This window comes from Vipera ursinii, assembly GCF_947247035.1.
Source record: "Vipera ursinii genome assembly, chromosome: 8".
In the NCBI taxonomy this organism is placed as follows: domain Eukaryota; kingdom Metazoa; phylum Chordata; class Lepidosauria; order Squamata; family Viperidae; genus Vipera; species Vipera ursinii.
Window position 1 is genome coordinate 22163592 of NC_139519.1, and position 21906 is coordinate 22185497.

The 21906-nt window shown below is 39.7% G+C and overlaps 2 protein-coding genes across 2 annotated transcripts in view; one reads left to right on the plus strand and one right to left on the minus strand.

Moving 5' to 3' along the window:
- Positions 1-5385: 5385 nt before the first annotated feature.
- LOC310644045 (uncharacterized protein CXorf65 homolog) lies at positions 5386-9904 on the plus strand (the record flags this gene model as incomplete). Its single annotated transcript, XM_083368809.1, has 6 exons — positions 5386-5410; positions 6176-6262; positions 6551-6667; positions 8326-8400; positions 8995-9093; positions 9800-9904. 6 exons carry the CDS (start codon positions 5386-5388, stop codon positions 9874-9876), a joined length of 480 nt encoding a protein of 159 aa, XP_083224935.1. The 3' UTR covers positions 9877-9904.
- Positions 9905-18748: 8844 nt separating this feature from the next.
- Positions 18749-21906, minus strand: part of ATP12A (ATPase H+/K+ transporting non-gastric alpha2 subunit) — a gene marked incomplete at its 5' end in the record, with an annotated part of 29429 nt that continues 26271 nt past the window's right edge. The window contains 4 exons of the mRNA XM_083368145.1: positions 18749-19143; positions 20490-20581; positions 20801-20902; positions 21374-21507. Coding sequence (XP_083224271.1) covers positions 19115-19143; positions 20490-20581; positions 20801-20902; positions 21374-21507 — 357 coding nt within the window. The 3' untranslated portion in view covers positions 18749-19114. The remainder of the gene's footprint in view (positions 19144-20489; positions 20582-20800; positions 20903-21373; positions 21508-21906) is intronic.

The window sequence follows — 21906 nt, forward strand, 5'->3', positions numbered from 1 at the left end:
TGAGCCATCTGCCACTTTGGCATTCCTATATGTGAGTCAGACTCATTTCCAAAAGAAAAGGGGGGGGAAGGAGAGGAACCACATCTGCTTACTGATTTTTTTTCATGAAATTGCTTTTGAATCCCATGGGAAATCAACCTGCCACACTGAATTACAGGAAAATCCAGAAAAAAGAGAAGGCTGTTGATTGCATAGGATTCCAGCTAGTATCTTGAAAGTATATTTGCATTGCTGTTGTTTTCAAACTTTGGCTATGAATAAATATGTATAGTTTCAAAGAATCTGAATGACAAGATTTCCCAGGAATAACAGCAAAATGTTTAGACGTTCAATTTTCACCCTTATCTCAAGGATGAAAATTGAGCGTCTAAAGATTTTGCTGTTATTCCTGGGAAATCTTGTCTTTTCGAGGGCTTGTACATTCCTTGTTCTTGCATGCCCTTTTAGAAATCTTTGCAGAATCACTCACCGCTTTGTGTAGCTGCTCGGTTGAGTTTTGAAGAACTGTTGAGTGTTCAAAAGTCACCCAGGCTTGGCTTCCTTGAGAGATATCCAGAAGAAAGGTATATGAAACTGTTTTGATTGGACTAGTAACTTGGCCCTGTGACAAACCCATCATTCCAGAGGTATCCCGTTCTCTTCTTCCTTCTGTGCATGGATAAATAACCCAGCCCTGATTAACAATTTTCATCCCAGGAAATTGGTATGTGTGATTCAGGGCATGAAATCCAAACTGAACACCTTTATTTTTGTTTTCGTTGCATCATGGAAATAATTACCCAATCCAAGACTGTCCCATTTTTGTAATTGGTACCCCACTTATCACTACAGATTGTTGGAGTCAGGCATCAAAACAAAAGGAGGCATCCACTAAGACCAGTAGGGAGCGCCCGAGACTTTGATCTCTGTCCAGAAGGACCGTGGAGAATATAAGCCAAAAGAAGCCACCAGGGTTGCATTTGGGAGCTACTGCTTAAGCAGTGGTGGATGTTAAACACACCTCCTTATCAAGTCTAAAAACAGAGAGGTGCAGGCTGTTCAACTCAGATCAAAAGGAGAAAGCCAGCATGTTGGCAGCAAGTTCAGTGATGTGGCTGAATATTCCTTGCTGCAAGAAGCAAACTTATCTTTATTTGTATCCTCTTAAATAAAGCTGGGAAAGATTGAGGGCAAGAGAAGAAGGGGACTACAGAGAATGAGGTGGCTGGGTGGAGTCACTGAAGCAGGAGGCGTGAGCTTAAATGGGCTCCAGAAGATGTTAGAGGACAGGAAGGCCTGGAGGAACGTTGTCCACGGGGTCGTGATGGGTCGGACATGACTTCGCAGCTAACAACAACAGCAACAAATAAAGCTGTAATGCACAGAAAGGGCCATGAGTAGCCTCTTCATGCTTCTTTGAGAGAATAACAGGATAACAGAATAATAGAGACAGAAGAGAACCTGGAGGTCTTCTAGTCCAACTCCCTGCTCAGGCAGGAGATCCTATACAATTCTGGACAAATGGTTGTCCAGTCTCTTCTTAAAAACCTTCAGTGTTGGAGCACCCACAACTTCTGAAGGCAACCCATTCCACTGATTAATTATTTAACTGTCAAGAAATTTCTCCTTAGTTCTAGGTTGGTTTTCTCCTTGATGAGTTTCCATCCACTGCTTCTCGTCCTGCCTTCAGGGGCTTTGGAGAATAGCTTGACTCCCTCTGCTTTGGGGCAGCCCCTTAAATATTGGAACACTGCTGTCATGTCAGCCCTGGTCCTTCTTTTCAATCAACTAGACATACCCAATTCCTGCAACTGTTCTTCATACGTTTTAGCCTCCAGTCCCCTAATCATCTTTGTTGTTCATCTCTGAACTCTTTCTAGAGTCTCAACATCTTTTTTATATGGTGGGAGTTGGGGGTAGATAGGAGAAATCAAAAGATTGCACGGTTAGGCAAACCTGCATAATAGTAGACCTGATGAATTAATTTCCAAAGACATGCCGTAAGGTGGCTGGAGCCAAATAGGACACTCTTTAGTCACATTGAAGTATTAATGTGATCAGTAACCAAAATCACGGCACTTGCATCCTTCTTTGATGGGTTCAAGTGCCATGTAAACCTTAGCACACACATAGCAAATACATAGCCTTTGATGAATAACCACACCAAAACATCAATACAGATGTCACATGATACTATATATAGTCAAAAATATGTTTTTCACACTGCTGCAATAAATACTCTTTGCACTTGGAAATTGTGTGGTGTAACAGAACAAAATTAGAGAGTGGGAGGGAGTATTTTCTTGGATGATTATGTAATTATGACTCAAAGTCTTCCAGCTTTCAGCATCCTTTGGGTTTTATCTTTTTAAATGTTTCTCTCTTTTTCCATCTGTTTTTCACCTATCTGTTACACAGCCTTTGAAGTTTCTCTCCAAGGAGGTACCACAACAGTCCTCTGAACTTCTTGCATTGTGTACAGTCAAGAGAGACCAACTCTTGGAAGGAAAGATGCAGTTGATTGCGCAACAATCAGAGAGGTTGAATCAGATGCGGCTCAATCTTTGAATATCCAGAGGAGCCACCAACCAACAACTGAAGCAAGGGTGGCCTAGAACTTTTCAGTTGACTGTTTTTTAAGCCTTGCCTAATTTATTTAGATTATTTTTTGGTTAGGTCTCATTTCTGAACCTGAAAATAATTGAAAGGAAAGAGGCTTATTCTTGGTTACTGAGAAAGAAAGATCCTTTTACTTTTCCGATGTTTTCTAACTGATGGAAGTATTGATTTTCTTTAATATTTGTATTACTAAAGTGTTAAAAACATAAAGCGTAAGAAAAACAGCAAATTTTTGAATGTGGAGGACATAAGGGAAGAAAAGGAAATAAGGAGAAAAGAGAGAAAAAGGTTATTATGCTTACATTAAAAAAGCATAGTGAAAAAGTGAATTATATTTTCCCATTCCTTTTCTTGTACATTCCCAACTACAAGCCATAAGTAGCTGAATCTTGCATCAAAGATTAATAGTTATTTGTTAGCTTCCATTTAAATCCTAAAACTCATATTCTAGACATCTGCATCTCCCTTGCTCTGTGATACATTGGGTATAAGGAAGCCATTTTTGCTTAAACTTAGCTCAACTTCCATTAAAAATGTACACTGTCAATTTTGTCAATTTTATTCTCCAATTTTAATTTTCCACTCTGATTAGGACAGACAAGATATCTGTTTTCCAATATTGTGCTAAGTCAATTCTTGCTGAGGTCAACATGTATCTTAGTAAAATGTGATAGTTCTCATTTGTCTTTTCTGGAATTATGCCTGGTTACAAACACCTGTGGTTTCAGTTAAAGTTTTATATTTTAAAAATAAAAGAAGTGTCTTAACTTTTGACATTTTTTTTCCTGTTACTGCAGACTTGTGAATTTTGCCACCACCAAACTTTTATTCCCAAGTGCTAGATATAGCAGTTACTCCACTGATAACTTAAGAATGATTATACAGGTCATGACTAAAAGTGCAAAATAAGGCAATGCAATATTTTATACCAATTTTCTCTTAAAAGGTGCTGTACAAAACAATGTAAGTTAATTTTAATAAATTGCCCCATAAAATCTAAAAGAAAAAAAACCCCTACATGTGTTGATAATGGGAATCGATTTAAGAAACATTTTGCTTCTAACACAATATTAGTATACGAATGGCTGGGTAATTGTCCGGAAACTTTTGATAACTTGGTGGTCAAACCAAACTTTCCCATATTCCAAGAGGTCACCATCACTACCAACCAAAAGATCTTGCTGTTGGCCATACCTGGAGGTGGAACCACAAATTGACCTTCTCTGGACATGGCTAAACCTGAGGGAAGGTCAACATCGTAAATCATCTGATGTTTAGGACTTGTGATGCTTTGAATGTAATTCCCAATGTCCTGATTGGGTAGCCAATTTGTATATGACCATTGAAAAGAAATGGTTGGGAAGAGAAATTGGTAAATGGGCCATGATGCATTGCAGATGGCAAGTATGGATATGGAACCAAGTGGATATTCTCATCCAGTATAGCTGTTTCCAAGAGTGAGAGGGAGGGAGGAGAAGGAGGGAGGGAGGGAGGGAGGGAAATTTCAATTTCTCTTGTGGGCATTCTCAACTGTTTGAATGATTGAAAGCTTTTGATGACTGTAAAATAAATCAACCATATATACTTCACCTGTCCCCATATCCAGGGAAACAAATGACTCTTCCAAAGTTGGAGAATCTGAACGGTCTATTGAAAGCCCAGCATTACATTTGAAAGAAGAGCATAAAATCCCAGCATAGGTTTCCTTTTGTGAATTAGGTTTAAAGAGAACTGAAGAATCTACACTACATTAAAGGGGCTGCTTTTTTTTAAATAGATTGTTCATTAAATGATACATGAGAATTTATAGTTATGGCTCATGGTATAAGTTTCCAGGAAGCAAATAAATAAACAAAACTTTAATCCTTGAATCTTTAAAACTTCAAAACTTGAGTTGTTGTTGCAAAACATATGCCGCAAGTTTTTGTGTCATCTAACATGGGAGCTGATATCTGAGGCACAAAAATAGCAAAAGAGAATGGGGGCATCATCTGCTTCAATATTATTCATTTCAATATTTAATTTAAGTAGTCTCTCAAACCTTTTTTTTTAGAATCCTCAGTACATTTATTCCCAAACCAGTAGATTCTTTTTATTATTATTTGTATTCTTTGGCTGTGTTTTTTTTCCCCTCCCTCACAAATAATGAGGGATTGTTGGTCAGCTGATCTGAAAACGGGGATATTTCTTTGTTGTTTTGCTTTCTCTTAGCTCGTCTGCTAGCAAAGATTAAGAATGTTTGCCAGTCCTCTAATAGGCCATTGTGTCACCCTTGGAGAGCAAACAAAGGAAGAACTGGGCAACGGGGAAAATACGCAACCAACTTGGCTTCTAGTAAAAAGCCATTCTGAGAGACAATTCTTGAATTACTTTCATTTGAGAGACCGTATAGAATTCAGGAGGTGAGGCAGCTACCTCTGCTCAACCATCATACTTTTTCCTGGTCTTGTGAACAAAGTTAGTATATGCAATTTCTATACCGCCACCTTGAAATCCTAACGCAGGCCCTGAGTGTTAACATTTATTTGCTCTCTGATGCTACTGGAAAGCTGTTCGTTTGACTGCTTTGAGTTCTTACCTAAAAAGGAAGGTGAAAAATACATTTCTCAAGTCATGTCAGTTTCCCTAGGAAGTAGAACCATTTCTTCCTCCATGGGAAGAAAAGTAGATTTTTTTTCCAGTTTCTGGGTGTTGGGAATTTTTGAAGAGTGTTGTGTTTTCTCTGATGTTCGATCTAATGACTCCTTTCTCATTGCATGTGTTCTTCCTTTCAGATTATCAGTAGAAATGTTTATAACTGTTCTTCATGGAGGTAAGTGACTTCTCCATTATTAGCTTCTGTCATGTTCTGTGTACGAATCTGGGTCTGGTTGAAGACATCAGTAGCTTTCCTAAAATTGCTCAGGTAAGTCCTCCACTTAAAAACTATAACTGGGCCCAGAATTATGCCAGTTATTAAGCAGGCCACCATGGGAATATACCCAATCTTATGGCCTTTTTGTGGCAGTCATTAAGCAAATGTGGTTGCAAAGCAGATGTCACAGTCGCTAAGCAAACTTGGTATTCATTCAGTCAATCCATTGTCTGCAATGGACATTGCCAGAAATCAGAAATAAATGCCAGTTTACAATAAGATATCATACATTGTGGTCACGTGTACTCAGGACACTGCAAATTCAGGCTGTTTACCAAGCACCCAAAATAAGATCACGTGACTGCAGTGGGGTGGCCATAGGAACTTCAAACCTGGGTCAAAATTAGACCTGGGGAAGTCCGTCATAACTTTCAGTGCAAAGCAATTTAGTCATAAGTCATGGACTATCAATCTCATTTTATGTAAGTCTGACCTATCAACCAATCCATAACTAGGAAATTACTGCAGGAATTCTCAGAATTATTGAGGTTTGCAATACTTGTCCTTGGCTGTAATAAAGGCTTTGACTTGATTGGATTTGGGGCTTTGCGCTTTACTGCACATACTGCAAAGTTTGATTGCTGTTCATTGTGATTGGGTTGATGTCCAGTCAAAAGTGGGAGAAATGCTTGAATCTTTGCTTTTTCCCCCTTTCCTTCCTAGAACACAAGGCAGATCTTTTTAATATACACTGCAAAGTCCAGATTTTGTTAGACGGCATTAAACACCGCTGTGGATGTGAAGGTAAAGGTGACACGGCTATGAATTAATAGACCTAATGTAAAACTGTGTTTGCATTGAAACACACTTTCCGTAATAATGAGCTCATTTGAATTCACTATACATTTGCATGTTGGGTAAAGATAAACAGGGACTTGTATGAAATATGATTGATGCATTTGTGAGGAAGGAACAAGGAAATAGAAATCCCTTATAATTCTACCTAAGGGCATTGATTCTGAACCATATTTACTTTGTTCAGAAAGCATGAGAAATCTATATAAGCCAGTTAACTTGTGGGTAAATTCTGAATTTCAGAGGAAATAGAATTAGCAGATGAGAGTGGCCAAGTCAAGAATTTACTTCAAAACAAGTATCGCTATGCAACAGAACTCCTGGGAGAACGAGAGACTTACGTGCTGCTTAGTGTCACAAGTAAGTGACTTGTTTTGAACTTCTGCACAATCCAAAGAGGACCTGTCAAGCTGCAGACAAACTGCTCAGTTCCTCTACATCTTAATCCTAGAATTAGGGACACACCATGTTCTTTGTTCAGAATAATTGTATGTGGATTAGATTCACTAGAACACAGAATCATAGGACATTTCAAAAGTCTTCTAGTCCCCCACCCCCACCCCACTCAAGGCAGGAGACTTTATACCATCCCAATCCAAATAGTTGTCCAGTCTACTTTTGAAAACCTCCAGTGATGGAGCACCCACAACTCCAGGAGTCAAGCTATTCCATGTATTAACTCTTCACCCTGTCATAACATTTCTAGGTTGAATCTCTCTTTAACATTGCCTCTTGTCCTGTCTTCTGATGTGTTGGATTTTGAATCTAAAGCATGCCTCCTTCAAGATGAATCCATAACTCAATGATCACATTCATGTGGATTTCTCAGCACAACACAGGAGGGTTTGATCACTGTCACCTGTAAATATCTAGGATATTTGTTCAGTCAATTCAGTCTATCCTGAAACTTCATGTAGTATCATCTGGATGCAATGGACTACAATCCCCAGAATTCCTAGCCAAGATATTTAATATTTATGATAGCACCCAGGAAGTTGATTCCTTGCCATATGATCATGTAACATGTGTACTAACCTTTGGCTGACTGGGGATACTGGATTTAATGATAACTTGAAGGCTGCATCCCTTGCACTGATGAATCATTTACACACTGATGAGTGAAATGTTCTTCAAAGAAAAACCAACTCAAGTTGCCTTTTGCAAAGCACCTGCGGGACAGCCCTGACCTGGATGACTGAGAGTCCCCGTAGACCAGGGGTCTTCAAACTCGGCCCTTTTATGACTCATGGACTTCAACTCCCAGAATTCCTCAGCCAGCATGCCTGGCTGAGAAATTCTGGGAGTTGAAGTCCATGAGTCATAAAAGGGCCGAGTTTGAAGACCTCTGCCATAGACATAAGAAATACAAGTTTGCACGTCAAGGTTCATTCATAAGCACTGGCTATAATCCAAGTCCAATGTGACTTGTCTTATCTTGGTTTATAAAATAGTTTAATTGCTGGATGTCCACTAGGCCAGTTGTGATTTTGGGTGCTTCATTTTTTTATTTTGCCCGTCCATATGCGTCTATCAACTTTTTTTAAAAAAAAAAGAAGAAGAAAAGGGAGAAACTTACAGAAGGAACTAGATAATGGAGCCCCATTTCCATCTGTCCTGTTTGCCATCGTTCACTCCCTAGAGACTAAAATGGACAATGTGAAATTTGAGCGGGTCCCGAACAAGGAGTATATATCGGAGGTGGTGACCCTTTGAGAGCTGTATGCAACGAAATTTCATTTTGATGTATGCCAATTGGTGTACATTCAAAGTGACAATAAAGTTATCATCATCATCATAACGATAATTTTGTTAATGCTTTAGGGATTATCTTTGAAGGAAGTAAGGAACTGGATTTAAAATACTGGACGTATTCAAATAGGTTATTTGCCATCTGCAAAAAAAAATCACATTCAAAATTATCTTTCAGCTTAAGGAGGAAAGTCCTGATTAGCACACCTTATTCTGATTACTAGATTACAGTTATTTCCAGCTTCATGTTAATTGCTTTCTTCCCACAGATGGAGAAAAAGCTTCAGAGTCTGAATTTAGGCCACTGTTGAAGGATGAGCACATTATTAACCCAAAGTTTCTAGGTCAGTAAACAGTTTAATTTCCATTTATCCATAAGACCAAAAATTATCTTGAAAATAAAACAGGGAGAAAAAACAACAACTGGATTTCACCTGAATATTTTACAGATGAGATGTGCTGGAAAACATAGCTGTATTTCATATTTTTGATTTTCATTTTCCTTTCCTTTATTACTTTTGCAAAGATTTCAAACCAATGAACAAACATAATATTCTTCCCTTTTTCCGTTTTTCCCACAACAACAACCCTGTGACGTGGGTTGGGGGGAGAGAGAAAATGACTGGCCCAAAGTCGCCCAGCAGGTGCTCCCTAAGGCGGGACTAGAACTCAAAGTCACCTGGTGATTGGCCCATACTCACCCAACCAGATTTCATGCCTAAAGGCAGGACTAGAACTCGCAATCTCCTTGCTGTATCAACAGCCTGTGAACATCATTATTCTAATTGTAAGCATTTTTGTAAGTAAACTGTTGGCCTGACACTGAACATTAATTAAACAATTACCAATCTTGCAATTAGGCTATTCATTGTATTTCCCAATTGAAAAAGCTAGTTTAATTTGGGTGGGCTAATCATGCATTTTTTTTCAACCTAAAGCTAAATTAGGAAGTTGTCAAGAGCACAAAGGACCATCCCCAAAGATGAAATCCAGAAGGATTCATAGAAAATCAACCTTGGATATCCCCACTGCTGAAGGTAAGCTTATTGTTATGAAAAAGAAGGAGCTTGGTGCATTAAACATTTTGCGATGCTTTCCATGGGCATTTATAACTAAAGATTTGACTTCTGAAGTGGCTTACATCTTATTTTGTCAAGTGTGCTTGTTAGTGAGATCTTGTACCTTATCCACAGTCTACAAACCCAAAATATCTAGGGTTGCTTAAGTATTAATACTTCCAAAATCAGATTGTTGATTCTTGAGAAACTCCAAGGCAGCTAACATAAAATAATAAGATGAAACTCATCTGGACTTTTTATATTTTCAACACAGAAGATGGTCCCCATCATAATTCCCCCTAAGACCTAGTTTTTGATGTTGTGTTCAGATAATACAAGGCCCCAGTCTTTTGCTATCTAGGTAAACACCCAGGTAATTCAGAAGCAAAAATTCTCAGTCAAATGAGAAATAACCATCTGATCATGTTACCTAGTTGGATAACGAACCATCTGCAAGAAAACCATCAAGCTCAGAGAACACCAAGGACTTCACGGTTCAACCCTGAGCTACAAAAATTCTCCTCTGTTGGAAACCATCTTTGATGGCTTCCTAAAGACTGTAAACTAACCTAGTTTGCAGCCGTACTTATTTTGATTTACATAGCAGGCCACTTCACTTACATGAATCTGCATAGTTCGGAAGTTCCATCCTTGCTTGATTTCTTTTTGTCTCTTTCAATGGCAGGCATAAGAAACGCTTCGCCCCATGGCAGTAGAACCAGAACACCCAATGTTTCTCCAAAACAGAGCAAGAAAAACTGATTTGGTGGGTGAATTCATAGCCCTGCTACATTTCTGGAAATGTTTCTTTCCTGTTTGTTGTAAAATGTGGATTAAAGCTGCTCTTCCTTCTTGCCAAGTAAAATTGCAGCATGCTGAAAGTCCTGTTAGAGTCCTGTTGGAGTCACAAAGGGCTTGGAAATCAAATCCAGATTTCATAATAAACTTCCTAAAACAGGAGCCCTAATCTCTCTGGGGTGTCTGTATGTGCTTGTGGATGCACATGTATGGTGTAGATGTGCCAAGATTAATTAACTAAAGAGATGCTGGCAGAATTTAAATACACATTCTCGCTCTTTCTCTCTTGAAATACTATGGTTTCTTATTTCCCTTTTTCTGCCAAAGCTTTTAGAGAATTGAACGGACATCTTTATTCATAATGAAAGTAACCTTTAGCAATATCTATTATTCGAGGATCCCCATGTCTGTCATCGGATCAATAAAAAAAGACTTGCCTGCTGAATTCTCTTGCATTCTCATGGGGAAAATATGTGAGCCAGGAAACTATCCTGAGCACTCGATAATCAGAGTTTAGTCATCAACAATATCAGCTAATTCTTCCGTGTGATTATCTGCTTTATGCATCATTAGTTTGGCGGCTTTGAGTTTCATGTTCTTTTATATACTTTTGCATTGCAGCATTGTTTCAGTTTTCATTCAGCTGTTTTGATATGTCTTCCAAGTGCAGGTAATAAAAATATAACAACATTGGCATGTGAGCATCTGCATTGCTTCATACAATGCTGAGAATCTAGAATGGGTCCAGGATGCACCTGTAACGGGGTGTGAGAATAATCTTGAGAAAGAGAAGAACAGCCACAGCCAAGACCCTGGTCAGATAAGAGAAATCCAAGTCCAAAGCAAGAATGTACTTTGAGAAAGCATCTCAGTCCTGACCTTCCCCAGTTCTAGAGAAAATGGAGGGAAAGAGCCAGTTTGGTTTAGTGGTTAAAGCTTCCAGCTAGAAACTGGGAGTCTGAGTTCTAGTCCTGCCTTAGCCATGAAAGCTGGTTTAGTAAGTTTGAGCCAAGAGACTGTGAGTTTTAGTTCTGCTGGACATTGGCTGGGTGACTTTGGGCCAATCACCAGGAAATGGTGAATTCTAGTCCTGCCTTAGTCATGAAAGCCAGCTCGGTGAGTTTGAGCCAATTTCCAGGAGCCAGTGAATTCTAGTTTTGCTTTAGGCATGAAAGCTGACTGGGTGACTCTGGGCTAGTCATTCTCTCAACCCCATTCACCTCACTGGGTTGTTGTTATAGGGAGAGGAAGGAGTATTAGGTATGTTCAGTGCCTTGAGTTATTTGTAAAAACAATAAAGGCAGGATACAAATAAAAAACAAACATATAGGAGGGATGCCCATCCAATTCGCAAGATTTCTGTTACTGTAACCTTATAATAAAAGCAGTTTTAGTATTCATAACTTTGGTATTCAGATCTGGGCAACCTCGGGGACATCACCCTCTGCAACTAACCATGTTTTGCAATGCCAGCTAACTGAGTTCAAACACTAAGCCAAAATCAAACCAAATAAGCTCTGCTTTAGTTTTGCACCATTATCTGAACCCAGCCGTTTTGGGATATATTATTGCCAATATGTCTAGATTATTTTCTTATGAGGAAAGAGGAGAATAAATTTGCAGAAGGATCCAAGGTTACCTCTCCAATTAGAAGGATAAAGCTCAGTGCACAATAAGAAATACATTTTTTTACCCAGAGATGTAGGCAAATTACTGTCCATTAGACTAACCTGGTATTTCTCAGTCTCGGCACTTTTAAGATGCGTGGACTTCAATTTCCAGAATCCACCAGTCAGCATGGTGGCCGGAGAATTTTGGGAACTGAAGTCCACATATCTTAAAGGAACCAAGATTGAGAAACATTAGATTAGACATATATATATATATATGTCAAATGCTTGTTAACTATTTTTAGATTACCTTGCTAGGCCCCAAACATGGGACAAATCTTTATTTCCTGTGTCAGCCTATCCTGAAGGCCATCAACAGGCAGTAGTCACACCGGTGACAGCTCATATTTGTGTAAATTTTAAATTGCTAACAAAGAATTAAGGGAGACTGGGAGAAGAAGGAAGCTGAAGCCACCAGCCTGAGGATGACGGATGGGATTTCGTCGGAAAAAAACCGAATGACCAAAGATCCACATACAAACACCCGCGAAAACCTCAGAAAACAAATTATATATATATATATATATATATATATATATATATATATATATATATATATATATATATATATATATATATATATATATATAATGTATATATATATATATATATATATATAATGTGTATATATATATATATATATATATATATATATATATATATATATGTATATATATATATATATATATGTATGTATATGTATATATATGTATATATATATGTATGTATATATATTGGATCTTCATTACTTCCTGAAACCTATGACCACAGGAGGTGAAGGGTGGTGACCTCTTTTCAGTTCCATTTGCAGGTCAGAGGTTGGCCTGGAAACTGGGCTTATTATTATCCATCAAGCAGCCTCTGAGCGCAGTTATGCCAGCAAGTGTCACCGTAGCTTTTGAATGGGGTTACGTCAGTGGGTCACTCTTATTTTTCTTAGTTCAGGGCCATTGGCTAGGTGTGGAGTCACCTGATTAAATAAATTGTTTCCATCTTAGTGTAGTGGAAGAGATTATACTATCTTTACCTGTGGTTTGTTAAATGTGAGTATCTGGCTACCAAAGGCTTAATGTTCTGTAAGGATTGCTCTGTACATTATTTTGGAAACGCTTGTGTGTGGTTGTAACTTGCTCTTCTTCCCTTGAGGTGATACCTCAGTGGTTGAGAACTTGTGGCCTTCCAGATGGGGATGAACGACAATTAACAGGCTCCCTCGATTGTGGCCCTGTCTCTAATTATCCTCTACCTGCAATTTGCTTTTCGCGTAAAAGAGAAACGTTTCTGGAAAAGAGACAGCAACTTCAGATTTGGTTAATGCCCAGATAGCAGCAAACCAGAAATTTCACAGATGAAAGCTAGTATAGAATGTTATAAAAGAAATATATCCAGAAGAAGGCTTGCGATGCAAATCGGTTTTATTTTTCTGTTAAAAAAATATTGTGTGGTGTCTTCTTCAGTCTGGATACTCCTATTTCAAGTATTTGTAGTGTTAAACCTTGGCCTGTGGCTGCCAATTCAAAATGCATTCTATTTGGTTCAACTCTGCAAATAGGAATATATATTTCCTTGTTAACATTTTCATAGAGGAGTTTGGAGCTGATACCAAGAGAAATGTCAATCAAATTTCAAGTAACAATCCAACTTGATTGGGCTTGATTGCTTGTGAATTCCTTAGAAATTCTTTACAGGGCCAGAAAAAGAAATGTATTTTAAATGAAACTCTATCCGGGGTTTCAATATTGCTTTGATTTTCCTCCAGTCGGGGGAAGGAAAAAAAAACCCGTCTCTGTTTTGTTCTGATCAGAGCAGATTAAATAAGTCCACATGGCTGTGATGAAAGAGATAAGGCACGTTTTTTTTCCAATGTGAAATATCTGCAGACAAGTGTCTGTGAGAAAGAGTACACACCATATTCTTTGTTCATTCCTTTCGAAGAATGTGTTTCTACTTTGTTGGCATGGCTTGGGAGCAGAAAGCATCAGATAAGAGCAACAGAGAAGAGCAACAAAGATGATTAGGGGGCTGGAGGCTAAAACATTTAGGGAACGGTTGCTGGAATTGGGTATGTGTAGTTTAACGAAGAGAAAGGTGAGGGGTGACATGATAGCAGTGTTCCAATATCTCAGGGGCTACCACAAAGAAGAGGGAGTCAAGCTATTCTCCAAGGCACCTGAAAGCAGGACAAGAAGCAATGGATGGAAACTAGTCAAGGAGAGAAGCAACCTAGAACTAAGGAGAAACTTCCTGACAGCTAGAACAATTAACCAGTGGAACAACCTGCCTCCAGAGGTGGTGAATGCTCCAACACTGGAAGTTTTTAAGAAGAGACTGGACAGCCATTTGTCTGAAATGGTATAGGGTTTCCTTCCTGAGCAGGGGTTGGACTAGATGACCTCCAAGGTCCCTTCCAACTTTATTATTATTATTATTATTATTATTATTATTATTATTATTATTATTATTATTATTATTATTATTATTATTATCATCTTCACACTTCATTTTGAAAACTCTTGTGTTGAGCAATCGCCAAAAGTATGTCAAAGAGTACTCCAGAATTAACAATATGGAGTGCAGTAGATGTATTCATGAATATGCGCCCGAAACACTATTAAATGGGAGTGATTATTATAGCCTCATGTGAACTTGGGCTCAAGGCCCTGGAGAGGAATTACTTTAGTCTCAAATTCCTGACTTGCTTATAGTTAGTTTTGTTTAAATGACAATGACCTTTGCACTATATACCTGAGAATTCAATAGACCGGTGAGGCCTTTGGTGCTCTCTGAACTTGGTTGTTTTCTTGCAGATGTTTCATTACCAAACTAGGTAACATCATCAAGCGCCCATCAGATGATGTTACCTGGTTGGATACCGAAACCTCTGCAAGGAAACCAGCAAGCTAAGAGAGCACCAAGGATCCCACAATTCAACCTGGAAGCGGTCGTGAGTTGGCCACTTGTCTTTGCATTCCTTCCAATGCTGTTATTCTGTGGGTCACATTTTACCTAATCCGCATAACCATAAAAACCCCATCGAGAAAACAGAACCAATGTAAAAAGTGAAAGTGCAGGATGGAAACTCAAGTCAAACATAAGCAATAAAAATACGCACAGCAGGTTAGACTGGTCTGGCTGCTGCAAGTGCCGCCGGTACAAATTTAACTTTGCAAGCTCAGAAAAGGTAGCTTCTGAGATTTGAATTAGAGTAGACCTGGAAGGGACCTTGGAGGTCTTCTAGTCCAGCCCCCTGCTCAAGCAGGAGAACCTATACCATTTCAGAGAAGTGAATGTCCAGTCTCCTCTTAAAAACCTCCAGGGATAGTGCGCCCACGATTTCCGGAGGCAAGCCGTTCCACTGGTTGATTGTCCTCCTCACTGTCAGGAAGTTTCTCCTTAATTCCAGGTTGCTTCTCTCCTTGATTACTTTCCAACCATTGTTTCTTGTCTTGCTCTCTGGTGCTTTGGAGAATAGTTTGACGCCCTCTTCTTTGTGGCAGCCCCTCAAATGACCATTACTATTGATCTTTGATCAACCAAGTATTGCTCTTGTCCTTTCCAATCCATTCCCAATAACCACAATTCAAACAATTGTCGATGAGGCTGTGGGAGGCTTGGAGACATCTAGCCTTTCCTTCAGCGTAGAGATTGGAGGAAAAGGCTTATGCGGGCAAGTCTTTGCACGCTGATAAATAGAGGTGGGTCTCTTTCAAAAGGCTTCTGAGTTGATGTGGCTATTTTAAATCTTCAGTAATAAATCATGGTGGAGGTTCAAGGCAAGCTCAGCTGCCAAGTTGAAAGACCTGCCAAAGACTTCCGTTCTTTTAAAGCAGCAATGCAACGTTAAATAAAAACAATTAAGCAATAAGGAGAAGAAAACAAACAATTAGGTCTCTCTCATTTCCCCTTGCATCATAAACCACAAAAAATTGCTTTGGCCCTGTGCAGATTGTTTCGGGAATGTCCTTGAACAGGCAATCCTCGAACGTACGACCACAACTGAGCCAAAAATTTCTGTTGCTAAGTGAGACATTTGTTAGGTGAGTTTTGACCCATTTTATGACCTTCCTCGCCACGGCTGTTAAGTGAATCACTGCAGATGTCAAGGTAGCAACATGGTTGTTAAGTGAATCCAGCTTCCCCATGGACTTTGCTTGTCAGATGGTCTCAAAAGGGGATCACATGACCCGCCCAGGACAATGCAACCATCATAAATATGAGTCAGCTGCCAAGTGTTTGAATTTTGATCACGTGACCACGGGGATGCTGCAACAGTCGTAAGTGTGAAAAACGGCCATAAGTCACTTTTTTCAGTGACGTAACTTTGAATGGTCGCTAAATGAACTGTTGTAAATCGAGGACTATCTGTACCATCCTGAGCATTTGACTGTTTCTTGAACAGGTGGAGAACAAACAAGTTAATTGTACAAATAGATTTTTCTTTAAAAAAATTGCTGCATTTTTGCATTGTTGCTATCCAGATGGTCCTCAAGTTACAACCATTCGTTTAGTGACTGCTCAAAGTTAAAACGGTACTGAAAAAAAAAGTGACTTTCATCCCCAGGGTCACATGATCCAAATCTGGGTGCATGGCCTGCATTTATGATGAGGCAGATGATCGCTCAGCTGGCTTCTGGAAAGCAAAGTCAATGGGGGAAGCCAGATCTGCTTAACAACTGTGTGATTCACTTAATGACCAGAGCAAAAAGGTCGCAAAATTGGGCACAACTCACTTAACAATCAACTTGCTTAGTGACAATTTTGAGAAATCTTATATGCTGAACAGAAATTCTATGATGTATTCTAGGACAGGGGTAGGCAACCTTGGCTCTTTTATGACTTGTGGTCTTCAACTCCCAGAATTCCTGAGCCAGCATGACTCAGCTTGGAAACCTCTCTCTTTCCCCTCAGTGTGGCTGGCTCAGGAATTCTGGGAGTTGAAGTCCATGAGTCATAAAAGAGCCAAAGTTGCCTACTCCTGTATAACATGGGCTCTCCAGACATTGACCCAACTTATTACTTGTTACTTTCACATTCAGATCGCCGCATGAGCTTAGCGTGGGAGTCTCCAACTGGGCTCAAAAACTAAGCAGGGTTAGGTCATGGCTTCGACAGATGAAACTCTTCAAAGAACTTCGAGGCATTGTTTTCCTTAAAGAATCTTTATTCAAGTAGCATAGCATCGGCACGAACATAGGTGAAGCCAAAATCTGAATTCCCCTCCCCTGAACACACAATATCTAGCGCAAATCCCTCCTCTAATTAACAGTCATAAATCCCATTCTCCAATGAATTTGAAATGCAGGCTTTCCCTCCAGTTCTCCAACCCGCCATTATCATCTCTTATTTCAGAAAACAATGATTCTCATCCTACTGCAATATTGTTGTGTCTAACTAACTCCCATACCCATTTCTCCTCCTCCTTCCCCCCAGTATCATCTAATTCTAACTCTAAGAGTAAAACATAAGAGGGAAAATGGCTGCATCTCCATATGTTGTGAAAGCAAGAACATCCGACCTTAGCAGCATTGACATCAGTACTTGCATGGGAAGCCCCTAGGACAGGGGTCCCCAACCCCTGTCAGTGGACCGGTACCAGGCCGCGGCACGCCAGCGACCAGTCCACACAAACAAGCAAAGCCCCATCCATGGGATGCAGGCAGCACACAAAACCACGCACCCTCCAGGAACCGGTCCCTGGTGCCCAAACGGTTGGGGGCCTCTGCCCTAGGAAATGCAGGACTGTAGACTACACCCTAAAGAAGGAACGGCAAACCACGTTGAGATCCTTAGCATGGATAACATCTCCAAGAACTTATGTTTGTTATGATGGACACTGGACTTGCTGAAGTTAACTGAACATGATCCTAAGGACCAGGTTTATTAGGAGAAGAAATTCAATATTTTATTACAGCAGAGGGCTGGCTGATGTGCAACATTCATAGCAAGCAGTATTTACCGTGCACTAATTAAAAGGGGTGGGGTTTGTTTGTTTTTTACCATAGGCAGTTGGTTAGTGTTGCAGTCTTGGCAGTGATGGTAGTTTACCGCATCTGCACAAAAAAAATATGACTTTCTTTGGGTGAGTCATTTGAGCACAGATTTTTAGCACTTCTTTTTATGAGGATGCTAAATGTCGGAAAACACCCACCTCCCAGGTGCCTCCTTTAGCATTTGGTAAGATCAACCACAAGAGCTAAATAGGCTTTCAGGAAGTAGAGGCTGGAACCGTGCATACTGGAGAAGTTGAGTTTGCATGTGGTATTTCATTATATTTTTTTTACGTACAAAGTTCAGATAGAAAAGGAATTGGTAAATATATTAAAATAAAACATTTGTTTCCTTTCCATTGCTAGCAAGATCCATGAACATTAATTTTCTGCATCACTGTAATTGCACTGGTACAGTATATTCAGGTGAGGAAAATTAAGCTTATGCATTCTGCCAAACTGCACATAAACTATAGTGTGGTTTAATGTCATGTTTAATGTCCTGGGTGAGCCCTCCATCACTGGAGGCTTTTAAGAAGAGACTAGACAGTCACTTGTCTGAAATGGTAAAGGTTCTCCTACTTGAGCAGGAGGCTGGACTAGAAGACCTCCAAGGTCCCTTCCAGCTCTATTCTATTCTAACCCTGTCATGGGTTTGTAAAACACACATTATAAATCAGATTGCTACAGCTTCCTTAACTAACCATGTTGAAATAAATCATATATTAGCATGCTGTACAAACCTTTTCATTGCCATCTAGTGCTAGTTGTTCATATGCTCACTTACACACACAGTACACAGTATCTTATGCCTTGACACCCACAAAGCCTTACAGATTTTTAGTTCGAGTTATCTTTCACTTTGAAATAGTGATAATAAACCTTGTTAAAGATAAAGGTAGGGGGAAAATAAAAAAGAATGAGTCCGGGTAGCAATTTGCTCAACCAAGTGCCCTTCAAATAAGTTGGAATTGCATCACCCGCATATTGTCAATCCAAAAAACTAACAGATTCTTCCACAGGACCAATGAACTCTGTTGAACCTCAGCATTGCATCAGCTTCTGCCAACTGTTAAAGAACCAGGTATGACAAAACCAAGACTTTCTATAAAAAGACTTTTATTATCAAACTATATTTATACATTGCAATCCCTGGCCATACAATGTGATCAGCACTTGGATTGCTGCAGAAGATGCCATTGTCACACTGAACAACAAAAAAATACAACTTTGAAGAAACCTAGTGCAAGTCAAGGGTCATCCCTTGCTGTCATGGGAAGAAGAAATCTTTGGTTCCTTTCGTTCTATATACAAGAGACTTCAGACTTTGTACATATTCAACACTTAAAGGATCGGGCAATAAAAATAGGAAATATTCAAGTTGGTAATCCCAGGTTAATTCTTTTACAGTACAGTTGAGTTTCAGGTCCCATTCCTTCTTTCTTTCCTTCCTGGGAGAAGATCCTGCTACCCAAAGTTATTGCACAAAGACAACTTTAAAGGAGCTGCCAAAAAAAGGCCACTGACTTATGCTGTCCATCACTCTCAGTAGTACATGTTTTTATCCCACCAGCCTGTAGTCAAAGGAGAAAAAAAATAGGAAGAAATAAACATTTTTTTTCTAATAAGAAGCAGGTTGGCTGGCATAATGAATGCTATTAATAGGGGAAAATATTTGTACCTCAGGTTGTTTTCTTGCAGACATTTCATGACCCAACTAGGTAACTTCATCAATGCTAGAAGAGAATGGGGTTTGCTCCCCATATATATATATAGAGATGATATTAACTAGTTGGGTGATAAAATGTCTCCAAGAAAACAACCAAGCTCAGAGAGCACCAAGGACCCCACTGAATGCTATTAATCAGATCCCCTTGGTCATAAAGATAGTTATGGGGTATCTGCTCTCTCTCTCTCTCTTTCCCAAATGTACACAGACCCCAAAACCAGGTTTCCTGGATGCATCTGATTTCAAGGATTCCAAAAGGCACCTCTGCTATTGTTCCAGAAGACAGGACTCTGTAAACGGGTCCAACGTTTTGAGAAAAGAACAAACCTCAGCTCCTAAGGCCTTGTGTAACCCTGATGGCTTCCAATGAGAGTCCCACCACCATCACCAAGTTGCAATAAGATTGTCACATTACATGCAGCAGAAGGGAAGTACCGAGTTTAATGCCTTCTTTTAATGGGTTGAAATTCAGCCTAACCTAGTTTTGGGCCTGGCCACATCCATTTCTTTGTTTTGACTACTTTGTGCTACTTTTGACCATTGGAATATCAACTAAAGGCCTGCTGTGGCCTTTAGGAGGTGCCAGACTAAGAGTAATTTGACAGTAACTCTAGGAGATGTTCAGGACTTCTTGGCTGATCATTTTAGTCAAATGCCTGTCAACCATCTAGTTGGGTTTTCATTTAGATCCCTGCATTCAGCAGGGGGTAAAACTTGATGGCCTCAATGAGCTATGCCAAACGTGGTATTCTGATGCAAAAAAAATATTTTCCTATCCAAATCTCTTTATTCAGGTGCAATTAGAAAACAACTCTGACATCAATCTTGGAGCCTGGACAGGACTATCTAATCAGGGCAACCAGAAATGCACAGTTTTAAGTTCCCTTGAAACGACAACTATAAAACTATAATTGGCTAACTTACTGTTTCATGCTGCCTTTGGCTTCTTTCCAAACCAATGAACCTTTTATTAGAATGTGAAGTGGAGCCAAGTCTACTGGCTTGCAATTCCCAGTGCAAAGGGGAAAAAAAAAATCCTGATCTGAAGGAACCTCTTATATATATTTTTTGACAAGAGCAATATTGCCTGTGATGATGAGCATTTAATTGAAATTGCAGATTCAGTAATGTTGGCTTGGATTGAAACAGGTATGAAAATTTAAATTGTGCACGAAAGGCTGTCCCACTTACTTCCTGGATATCGCCTAATGAATAACTTTCGCATTTCATCATAGACCCATATCAAGATGGCGTACGGCACGGAGACGAACCAGTACTGAAATCTGGAAAAGAGAAGGTTGGGTGGGAAATAGGAGTTAAAGTCCAATACACCTCATGGATACAAGCTTGAAAAAGCAGGTACAACATTATATTACAATCACAGCAACTTGTAATTTTGATGTTGTAAGCCACCCAGAGTCACCATGTGACAGTTGGGGCGGGCCATATAAATTTGTTTAATTGATTAATTAATTAGCCTAACCGCAAGAAGCTAAACTTACCGAAGAGGGGTAAAATTCAAAGCATTGACACTTCCAAGACCATAACAGAGAATCAAAGCTATTCCTAGCTGTGAAAATATACCAATCCAGATTACTTTGTTCCTGCAAAAAAATAAAAAAAATACATACATCTAAGAATAATCATATTATTCATTGATAGTATCAATAGACAGTTCACATGCAGATGTCACTATGCACACGTATGTGGTGGTTGTGGGCAGGAAGAGATTAAGAAATCCATGCTTGACCTCCTAGACATGGTCTCTCTCTGTGTAGGCCACAAAGCTCCTCAGTTTTGATTTTAAGTGCTATATATTTCTAGTTATTCAGGATCATATTCTTGAGGTGCTCCTCAATCCAAATTTGAATCTTATGATTCAGCCATGGGCAGCAAAGCTAGCACTGCATCTCCCAAGGCTTTCTTGAGCCCGAGTTTGAGTTCCGAAATTATTTGGACAGCTTTGTGATTTTGTTTTACTACGGTTCTGAGAGGACAGCCCTCTCAGCAGCAACCAAGAGTGAGGAGCAAAGAGCTTGTTCTAAAACTCGGAAACCCACGGGATCAACACCAACCTGAAAAGTCCTTGTTGGAAAATGGAGTTCCTTCGGGTCTTCCTGATGATTAAATCCGCCACTTGTTGAATGGTGATGCTGACGAAAAAGGCCGTGTAGCCGTTGAACTGCAACTGTCTCCGTTGCTCAAAGGTCTACAGAACGCGGAGAAAGAAGAAACATTAAATGGCTGGGCTCAAGAAAGACTTTCATAGCGAACGGTGGTCTAGGATATAGAACAGTGATGGCAAACCTTTTAGAGACCGAGTGCCAAAACTGCAACCCAAAACCCACTTATGTATTGTCGGGTGCCAGGTGGGCGTGGCCCATTGGGTGGGCGTGGCTGCAGTGGTAACGGCAGACTGGGTGCGACTAAAAAGTTCAATCAATTCCAATTTTGCGAGATCTTTTTTTCCCCGCGAGAAGTTGAAATTGATTGATTGATTGAACCTTTTTTAGGGCTGGGGCGACAGAGCAAGTGCCCACCACCACGGATATAGAATGATTCTTGCTAAACTGTGGCTAGTTGTTTAGCAGGTGCTTCAGCAACTCCC